At 53.7% G+C, this 10,431-nt stretch overlaps 1 protein-coding gene across 2 annotated transcripts in view; it reads left to right on the forward strand.

Annotated features, from left to right (window-relative positions):
* ITGAV (integrin subunit alpha V) overlaps window positions 1-5,903 on the forward strand; it is a 58,086-nt gene extending 52,183 nt beyond the window's left edge. For both annotated transcript variants that reach the window (XM_059702524.1, XM_059702525.1), the window contains 9 exons: window positions 185-264; window positions 622-702; window positions 1,598-1,703; window positions 2,263-2,421; window positions 3,365-3,475; window positions 4,076-4,189; window positions 4,273-4,380; window positions 5,290-5,412; window positions 5,662-5,903. In XM_059702524.1, the coding sequence (XP_059558507.1) occupies window positions 185-264; window positions 622-702; window positions 1,598-1,703; window positions 2,263-2,421; window positions 3,365-3,475; window positions 4,076-4,189; window positions 4,273-4,380; window positions 5,290-5,412; window positions 5,662-5,757 (978 nt within the window). In that variant the 3' untranslated portion in view covers window positions 5,758-5,903. The remainder of the gene's footprint in view (window positions 1-184; window positions 265-621; window positions 703-1,597; window positions 1,704-2,262; window positions 2,422-3,364; window positions 3,476-4,075; window positions 4,190-4,272; window positions 4,381-5,289; window positions 5,413-5,661) is intronic.
* The last annotated feature ends 4,528 nt before the right edge of the window (window positions 5,904-10,431 follow it).

The raw sequence follows: 10,431 nt of genomic DNA on the forward strand, positions 1-10,431 counted from the left end.
GGGCTTACCATAGACCCGTCATGGGGGGCCCAGGGGTCCTGGAAGAGCTTTGCTAGAAAATCGGCTGCTGAGACACCCCCAGGTCCTTGCGAGCGCAGAAACCCGGTTAGGACGTTCTTTTTATTGGACGTGGACGTGCACTCATCGGACCTGATTTTCTGACATCTCCCTCCCCTCCCGTCAGCTCCTCGCCGGCCTCCGGTTCAGTGTGCACCAGCAGTCGGAGATGGACACGTCCGTGAAGTTTGACTTACAAATCCGAAGGTATGACACGGCCTTTCCTCTTTTCTAACTGCATTTATTGGGGTGACTAAAAACCACCTTTCCAATTTATAACTGATGAGGAAATATCTGTTAAAAATGGTATATAATATAATTCAACATGCAATAGAATAGACTAAAACTTCATTACGTGATGATACCCTTTTAAAGTCATTGTTTATATCATAAGAATGACTGTCAGTTTTGAGTTTATAAGACAAAAAGTTAAGTAAAACTTGGAATTAAATGCTAATGCAGAGAATTGATTTGTATGTTTTTCATCTCTTTGTTGCTTTCCATTTGCTCGTTTGAGTGAGGGTGATGCTCAGCTCGGTCCTCAGGGTGTCCTTTCTCTTCCAGCTCCAACCTCTTTGATCAAGTCAGCCCGGTGGTGTCCTACAGAGTCGACCTTGCTGTCCTCGCTGCCGTGGAGATCAGAGGGTCAGTGTGGTCTCCGAGCAGCGTCTGGCGTCCTCACGACTTAAGCTCCTTTACACAGGAGTGTGTTCATCTTCCCCTGGGGACGTTTTCCCCGAGTTTTAGAGAGAGTGGAAGGGAGGGGCGCGGGGAGAGACAGAGAGAGAAACATTGATGTGAGGGAGACACGGCAATGGTCGCCTCCCACATGCACCTCACCCGGGGCCAGGGATCCAGCCTGCAAGCCAGGTGCATGCCCTCGACCTCCAACCTCCGGGGCGCAGGCCGACGTGCTAACCACTCGCCCACACGGGCCAGGGCGGCGGTTACTTTTTAGAAGTAAAGCCTCGGCCCCTCGCTGCTCTGGGGTGGCAGGCGCTCCGCTTGCTGCTGGCCTGTGAGCTGCAGCTCCGGGGAGAGAAGGGTCTAGGCCAGGGATGGCGAACCTATGACGCGTGTCAGAGGTGACATGCAGACTCATTTTTTTGGTTGATTTTTCTTTGTTAAGTGGCATTTAAATATATAAAATAAATATCAAACATGTAAATCTTTGTTTTACTCTGGTTGCAAAGATCAAAAAATTTCTCTACGTGACACGGCACCAGAGTTAAGTTAGGGTTTTTCAAAATGCTGGCACGCCGAGCTCAAAAGGTTCGCCATCGCTGGCCTAGGTGCTGCTCCAAACGTTCGTTTGCGTGTCATCTGAAATAATCCCCCAGGCGACAGCGGGCACAGCGTGAGTGCCCTGAGCTCTCACCTGTCGCGTTAGCGTCGTAGGCAGGAGTGCACACGGTGGTTCTTCTCTAAACAGGCAGCGCTTTGGTAACGGTGAGGTCTGCTTTTCTTCGGGCGCAGGGCGCTCTCAAAACGAACCGACTGTCACTTGGATGTTCGTGGTGGGTTTTCTCTGGTTGTTTAGGGTCTCGAGTCCGGACCATGTCTTCCTCCCGATCCCCAACTGGGAGCACAAGGAGCACCCCGAGACCGAGGAGGACGTGGGGCCCGTGATTCAGCACATCTACGAGGTGCGCGGGGTGGGCCTCGGGGGGCCCGGGCGGGCCGCACGGAGGGGATGGCTGCTGCTGGAAAGACGCATCTGTCTGAGTTTTACGGAAACCACGCGGGTGTGACTGCACCGGGGCTGTGTGAATTGTCCCCAAGTTCATTTTCATGAGACAAGTGGCTTCAGTGGCTACCGAACGCAGTCAGCACACGTGGTTGTCTCAAGCCCCTTAGTGCTACCTGAGTGGCAGCCACAGGCGGCCGAGTACGTTCACAGGGACATGGCCAGGTCCGACTCCACATGGGAACGCCGAGAGCAGATCTGGCTTCTGCAGGAGCATTTCCTGTGCCATCGTCACCAGAACCTTGCCCAGAGCTTCCTCTTCATTTATGTTTTTATCCCGACCTCCCCCTGAGCAGACACCGGGTTTGATCTCTTTTGCGTAGTAACAGGCGTGTGGTGATGTGAGCGTAACCATGGCGACGCTCTGCTTCCGCTCCTGTTGCTAAGGCCTTGGGGGAGGGCGGGGGCTGTGGGGTGGAGCGTGGCCGGACGAGGCTGACGGTTTCCCGCCCCCGTAGCTGAGGAACAACGGCCCCAGCTCCTTCAGCAAGGCCATGCTGACCCTCCAGTGGCCCCACAAGTACCACAACAGCACGCTGCTCTACATCCTCCAGTACGACGTGGACGGGCCCATGAACTGCACGGCCGACACCGAGATCAACCCCCTGAGGATCAAGGTAGGCCCGCGGGCGGCTCATCGCGGGGCCGGCTCCCTCGCTTTTTCCCGACCCGACCCGAGAAATGCACGGAACGGAACAGCTGTTTCCTCGCAGCCCGTCCCGCAGACCGTTTTAGCTCACAGCCAGGACGCCGGGGGTGAAATTGATTGTGTGTATAATGACTCTCTGAAGCCCGGGAGCGCCATGTCTAGGGGGTGTTCAGTGACCTCTGGAGGGAGGGATCCTTTTACATGTGAACTGTGGAGAGAGAGAGGGATAGAGAGAGAGAATCCTCACTGATCGGCCGCCTCCTGCACGCCCCACACTGGGGATGGAGCTCACAACCCGGGCCTGTGCCCTGACCTGGAATCGAACTGTGACCTCCTGGTTCATGGGTTGTCGCTCAACCACTGAGCCACACCGGCCGGGCTCAGGAGGCATGAAGTGACCCGATCTGACTTTGGTCCCATCGCACTGTGATTTGTCCCCAGACGACACCGTGTCAAGGGTGCTCTGTTGTTGCCATTTTGTCTTTGGGGAGAAGGTGCCCCGTTTCACGGCTGGCTCTCTGGACTTGGGGGCCCAGAAGTGTGGCGTTTCGTGGGGTCTGTGGACGTGGGGACCGCCCCCTCCCGCCCAGCACACACACGGCGCCCTGTAACGTGCAGGCTCCTCCCGGGGGTGTCAGGTTCCCCCGGAGGCTGCGAGGGGAGGAAGGTCATGGCCAGGCCCAGGCGACCTTCCCTGACACATTCAGGGCGGACCCTCACTTCCTGTGTCTCCGCCGTGTGTGTGTGTGTGTGTGTGTGTGTGTGTGTGTGTGTGTGTGTGTGTGTCTGGAGGAGCGGGTTGCCCGTCCGCCGGGTTCGGTCCCGTTTTAACGGCCTCTGGCAGCCTGTGCGACGATGGGCGTGTGAGCCGTTGTCGGTGATGACGCGTCACTTTGTTCTGTGACCCCCAGGTCTCCAGTTCGCAGCCGGCGGAGAACGACAGTGCCCCCGGGCAGGGCGAGCGCAGCCACCTGGTCACCAGGCGGGACCTGGCCCAGAGCGACGGGGGCGTCCACACGCTGGTGAGTGCGGCTCCGCAGCGAGCCCTCAGACATGACGCACGCGGTTCTGGGACCGACCCGGAGAGCATGTCGGAGACGGCGGCAGCTGTGCTCGGAGAGCCGCGCGTCGTCCGTGCCACTCGGTCCTCCCTCCTTATTCCTGTCTCGCGAAGGCCCATCGCTGTGGTTCGCCCGTGGCAGATACGCTGTTCCCACGTGTCTGTTCTGTTCTCCGTTAACTGGCCCATTTTCTTGGTCTCGCCCTGATCTTTGAGGCTTTCCTGCAAAACTGCAGGAAAATCCCAGAGACCTCAGCAAAAATAGTATATAAGAATAAATTTTGAAATCGAACAGTTCTGCATGCCGGGCCGGCGTGTCTCCGTGGTTGAGCGTTGACCTATGAACCAGGAGGTCCCGGTTCAATTCCCCTTCCAGGGCACAGGCCCGGGCTGCAGGCTCCATCCCCAGTAGGGGGCGTGCAGGAGGCCGCCGATCAAGGATTCTCTCACCACTGATGTTTCTCTCTCCCTCTCCCCTCCTCTGACATCAATAAAAATACATTTTAAAAAGGCTGCGGTGGGGACAGAGCGGCCTGTGCTGTGAGCCGTGTCTCGTTGGCAGGGCTGCGGGGTGGCCGAGTGCCTGAAGATCGTCTGCCAGGTGGGGCGCCTGGACCGCGGGAAGAGCGCCATCCTGTACGTGCGGTCGCTGCTGTGGACCCAGACCTTCATGAACGTGAGTGCACGGGCGCAGCCCCGCACACGCCTGCGCGCTCCGCAGAGGGGTGCACACGCCTCACACGCATGTCCCTCCCGCAGAAGGAGAACCAGAACCGCTCCTACTCCCTGACGTCGTCGGCGTCCTTCAGCGTCATCGAGTTCCCCTACAAGAACCTCCCCATCGACGACATCTCCAACTCCACCCTCGTACGTCGCCGGCGGCCAGCGGGGCAGATGGCGGCTTCCTGCCCTGGACGTTGCGTTTACATAGATAACGGCCGTTCGGCTGTTTTGATGATTTTAAAGCAGTGGTTCTCAACCTTCCCAAGGCCGCGACCCTTTAATCCAGCTCCTCATGCTGTGGTGACCCCCAACCATAACATTATTGTCGTGGCTACTTCATCACTGTCATGTTGCTACTGTGATGAATCATCATGTAAATATCTGATCTGCAGGATGTATTTTCATTGTTACACATTGAACATAATGAAAGCAGAGTGATTCATCACAAAAACAATATGTAATTATATATGTGTTTTCCGATGGTCTTAGGTGACCCCCATGAAAGGGTCGTTGGACCCCCAAAGGGGTCGCGGCCCACAGGTTGAGAACCGCTGATTTAAAGTAAGGAAGAGTCATTCGATAGGATTATAAACTAGTTTAATAATGTACTCCCTCGCCCCGCACCTGTTAAAGGTAGGCCGTTCTCTTCAGCATCCTGTCCTGTGAGAGTCTCAGCGTTTCCGGGGTCTCATGGGGGGTTCTTGGCAGCTTTTCCCCTTCGCGTTAGACAGTGGGCCGTTAACTACAGGAGTGAAGGCATTTTCAAGGTCTTTGCTCGGAGGATTGAAAGTCGGACCAACACACTGTCGACTGGACCGGGTTGTCTGAAAACCACTTCAGAGGCGACCGGAAGTTGCCCTGCTGTTGGGATTGTGTGTGTGTGTGTGTGTGTGTGTGTGTGCGCGCGCGTGAGTGTTTGCTGTCGATGCCAGATGTTTAATCGTAACTCCTCATACACAGGAAAAGGAAAGAATGTGAACACCGTTAAAACAGAGCAGAGCAGGCATTCCGGTAGCTGTGCTGTTTTTAAGACCCAAAACCTTTCCCTGACAGGTCGCCACGGACGTCACCTGGGGCATCCAGCCGGCGCCCATGCCTGTCCCCGTGTGGGTGATCATCTTAGCGGTCCTGGCAGGGCTGCTGCTGCTGGCGGTCCTGGTGTTTGTGATGCACCGGGTGAGGAATGGACGTAGGGAGGGGGATGGGGGGGCAGGAAGAGTGGGGCAGGAGGGAAGGGGAGGAGGAGGAGGAGGAAGAGGGAAGGAGGAAGGGAAGGAGGACGGGGTCCTGGATGATGATGATGCGCGATGCGCACCACAGACGATGTGAAGGGAGAGGCTCCCTGGGGATGACGCAGGCACGCGGATCCTTGGACGGCCTCCACCTACGGCAGTAACAGTAAGGCTGTGTCTCTTCGCCCGGCAGATGGGCTTCTTCAAGCGCGTGCGGCCGCCTCAGGAAGAGCCCGAGAGGGAGCAGCTCCAGCCGCACGAGAACGGCGAAGGGAGCTCGGAGACCTAGCGGGCGGCTCCAGCTGCGCTGCCCCCGGCCCCGGAGGGCGGCCAGGGCCCCGGGTCCCGGTTCCCTTCGCGGGGACTGAGTCACCGCTGCTGCCGGGGCGTCGGCCACAGCACGAGAGCGATAACCGCCAGGCTGCCCGCCACCAACAATCAGACGCACCTTGAACGCACACCCGCTGACGTGCGCCTGGTGCTTGAGACGCGGTTCCCGTGACAGCTCATCCATGCACATAGGCCGGTCGTCAGTGGCTCACACTTTCTGTGACACGGTACCCCTCCCGCAGTGACGTTTCTGGCGTGTGCTCTGGATTTAACGAAACCTGTTGTTGTTCTAAAGCGATTCCTCCTTGGGCCTTCGCATCCGCATTGTTTGCACAGGGACTCAGTGTTAATACACATCACACTACAGGCGCGTTCTCAGTGACTAAAGACGTTACAGCTCCGGGAACTTGGATTTTAATATTTCTACACTTATTACCACATCAGAATGTTTTCCTGGAATAGATAGGGAGAGTATTTTGACTTACTATGAAATTCGGGTACGTGTTGTTAAATTTTTATTTATATCTAATCCACAGTCCGCCTTATTGCATTTTGACTATTTACGTGTACGCTGCATTTCCCATCCTCTAAGTCAACCTGTGCTGAAAATTAGTCCTTACATCACAAACACCCCGTGTGTAACAGCTTGATTTCAGCTGAGCATCGTGCTGCTTACATCCATATGGAGTTGGAAATCATTTGTTTCATTGAATTGGTCTGGCCACTTACAATACAAAAAAAGAGGCATTTTAATTTAAAAACCATGTTTGTAGTTCTCCGATAGAGTTGCTTATCAATAGTACGTTCTTCGATTAGATCGAGTGTTCAGTTGGGGTTCATTTATTTTCCTCCTGTACTAGTCTAGGTACTTTTCCTTGTGTTCCCCAAACTGTCACTGAGGAACGTCAAGGCCAGCAAGGAGTCTTGACACCTCAGGAACCGGCACCAGCCTCGGCCGCACGGGAAGTGCCCGGCGTCGGAAGTCTCGAGCATCAGTGGTGCGAGGCTACGTACCTGCGTTACCTCGTTCGGAGCGAGGTGTAACGTGCAAAGCCAGTCTCAGCTCTCAAATAATTTTTTAAAGGTACTTTTATAAGCAATTCCAGTTACTGGGAAGATTTTACAACTTTCTTAGGGCTATTACCATGAATTACTTTTCTAGGAGTTTTTTATAAAAGCTGCACGGAGTGTGCTGTGCCTGCAGGTGATGCGTTTGCTGGAGGCCTGTGTGACTCACTCACAGCCCCTCGGAGCCGGGCTGCGATGACTCTCATCACTATTTTTGTGCAATTACATCATGTTATGCGTTGGAGGTTGAGGGTTCCGTCGCTTTTTAACTGCTGTCTTCATTAGGCAATGACAAGTGTTTCCCTTAAATCATTGAATGTTTTTCTGTTTTAAAGACAACTGGGATTTATCCTGTGGGGACTCGCGTGACAATTCCCCACGCAGCCACACGCGAGAGGCACGTGCTGAGTCACACATGACCCAACATGGGCAGGACCCCGCAGTTCGCGTCGGTGATTTAACAGTGAGCAGATTTGGTAGGATGGATTTTATTAGTAGCTTAAGAGAGCTTACTCACATGCAGTTAGGACTTTTATTGCCAATAAATTTATTTCTTTTAAAGAAAAAACCATGTTTATCCTAGGGCCCGCCCCCAGGCCGTCGCTGTCGCTCTATGATGACTTGACCCATTTTCCCGGCACCGACAGTCATTCCTGAAGTGACGTGTTGGGTAGAGATTCACTCTTTCCAAGCAGTTTGTGTTTCCTTTCGCACAGTCTGTCCTCGTGCGGCCTCTGTCCGAGGTCCAGTCTGGTATCGGAGATCGAAGGGCGCCCCATCGGAACGTCACGCGATGTTTCAGATTGCCTTTATGCACTGTGGTCTTAGGCAGTAGGATTTTCTTTAAAAATGAAAATTTACATCTCTAATAAATATGGTAGAAGCCTCATGTAAGAGCCTACTCGTGGAGGAAAATGTCTGGATTCTCTGTACCTGGAAGTAGCCTGCAATATATCTGGTTAAAATGTAAAAAACCAAAACCGTATGAAAACTATTTTAATTTTCAACTCTTTTAATTTACTATTGTGTTATTTATTGAGAATTAAAATCCAGTTTGGGTATACGGTTCTTGTAATCTGATTCAGTTTAAAAAAACACATGAGTGAGGTGCATAATATTTAAAGCATTTGTGGTTGGTAGATATTGATACTGTCGTTGATTTCTTACATAGGCATTTATTTGAGAATTAATATTTTAAAAAACATTTGCATGAGACATTCGTTCCTCGTCTTCCCTTTACCTTTCTCTCGCGATTATTATAATCATTCTGATTGAGTTCTTAATTCTGACGTGTAAAACAATCAAAAAGGGAGTGTCACAATTATACCTGTGTTATGAAACTACTTTTTCATGGTAAATTCTCATTAATACTTTTCTATAAGGAGGAAATTTACATATTAAGAAAAGAGACTCTGCTGGCTGCTTAAGAGGCTGCGGAAGGTTCTAACAGCGAGCCATGACCTCAGGGAAGGGTCTGTGTGGCGAAAGCAGTGTGTCCCAGGCCGGCTGGGTTATCAGGCCAACAGCTCGGGAGGCGGCGGGCGCTCCTGTGGCAGAGGGAGGCGCCCGGCACGGTGAGGACCGGTCCCCTGGGCCCTGACTCAGTGCCACCTGCTGTGCTGCTGGGGAGCTCGTGCAGGTGGGAGTTTGATAAATAAGAAAAAAATAAAATCTGAAGATGGAATTAGGATCAAACGTGGTGAAGAAGTGGCGTAGTCCTGTGTTCTGGAGCGTCACCCCTCTTCGCTGGCTGGGAGGCGGATGCAGTGAGGATGGGACATGCTTGCCTTTCACTGTCACTTCTGGTACAGAATGAGCGTCCGGGAGAGGTACGAGCCTGGCGTCCTGTTGCCATTGTCCCCGAGTGCAATATACGAGTAACCAGGCTCAGACAGTCTCCGGCATCCGTCGCTCGCTGACCCTGAGCTGATGGCGATGGATTGATGCTTGGTTAGCAGGCGTGAGTCTGCTGGGGGCACACAGAGGAAGTCCCTCGGATCGGTCCCTTCTGCATGTCCCTTCCGGCTGGACAGGGCTCCCGCCTTGGGTCTGGAACACTTCGGAATCTGACGCGATTGGGAGGCTGCGGACGTCAGAGCGGTTTGCTGCCTGGGGAACAGGCTTTCTGAGTTCGCGTCCCCTGAGCAGCCCATGGGCGAGGCATAAAACGCGCGTGTTCTACCCTTGTCGTTGCCAACTTGCTCTGAGTTTGTGGAGCGGGTACCATCTCCTCCCGGTGTCCGGTGTGTGACTCCCGACCGACCGCCCAATAAACTTGAGCCTCAGGTGCCACTTCTGTGCAGACCGTGTCTTCCTTCCGTGGCGTTTTGTTCTTTACTCACACGAGCAAGCAGCAATGACGCAGGAAAAGGGCCACGGCCGTGACGCGCACACCTCGTACATACATGCCTGACTTCCTAATGAAGAACGTGGTAGATAGGCCAATAGGACCCATCGCCTGAAGCCCAGGGGAAGGAGGAGACAGTCTCCGGGAACCGGGGGGCAGTCTAACCAGGTCCGAGGAGTCTGGGGAGAGAATGGGCCGGACAAAATATTGGCAGCCGGCCCGGCCGGCGTGGCTCAGGGGTTGAGTATCGACCTAGGAACCAGGAGGTCAGGGTTCAATTCCCGGTCAGGGCACCTGCCCAGGTTGTGGGCTCGATCCCCAGTGTGGGGTGTGCAGGAGGCAGCTGATCAATGATTCTCATCCTTGATGTTTCAAATTGTTTTTATCACTCTATCCCTCTCCCTTCCTCTCTCTAAAAATCAATAAAAACATTTTAGAAGTATATTTAAAAAAAGGAAATCTTACCTTTAAAAATATATATATATGAGAAGCCAAAAGGCTTCCGAGTTTGATCAAAAGTAGAACGTACAGTTTTGGAAGCTCAGTAAACGCAAAGCAGGAACTCACAGAAAGCCACGCACATCCTGGCCCAGTGGCTGAGCCGCCGGTGAGAGGGGCACCTACGGGCATGACTGTCCTAACTCCTCATCGGGTCGCGTGGGTGGGGCTTGGGTCCTGATCTACCCCCGGGTACCAGTCCTCTCTGCGGAGCCAGGAAACCAAAGAAACCAGTTACCTGCTCCCAACACATCCTGGTGCGACACGCGTCCGATAGCAACGACAGACGTTCAGGTTCAAAGAAGGGAAAAGTCCCCGGTCCCAAGCGGGGCAGCCTCCAGTGGTGTCAAATGGTTCTGCGAGGAATTCTCTGGCTCCTGGGTTCACACTGAGCACCACCCCCCCACCCCGTGAAAGGCAGCACGTGTCCGCAGCTGGGCACTGGTGCAGTGTGTGGGCCAGTAGCCTTCGTGGGGTGCTTCCTGTAGACCAGGCTGGCGGCGTTCCTGCTGATGTGAAACTCAGGGGAGGAGTGTGGGTTCCCCGCGGGCACCGGAGAACAATCCTCATACGTGTGCAGATGTGTCTGGGCTCCCTGTTCTGTTCCAGTAGTTGATGGGTCTGTTTCCATATCATTTTCATGCCGTTTGGACTACTTTGTATTTGTGTGTGTGTGTGTGTGTGTGTGTGTACTATTTATATATGTGTGTGTATACTATT

Source organism: Myotis daubentonii, chromosome 7, assembly GCF_963259705.1.
Source record: "Myotis daubentonii chromosome 7, mMyoDau2.1, whole genome shotgun sequence".
In the NCBI taxonomy this organism is placed as follows: domain Eukaryota; kingdom Metazoa; phylum Chordata; class Mammalia; order Chiroptera; family Vespertilionidae; genus Myotis; species Myotis daubentonii.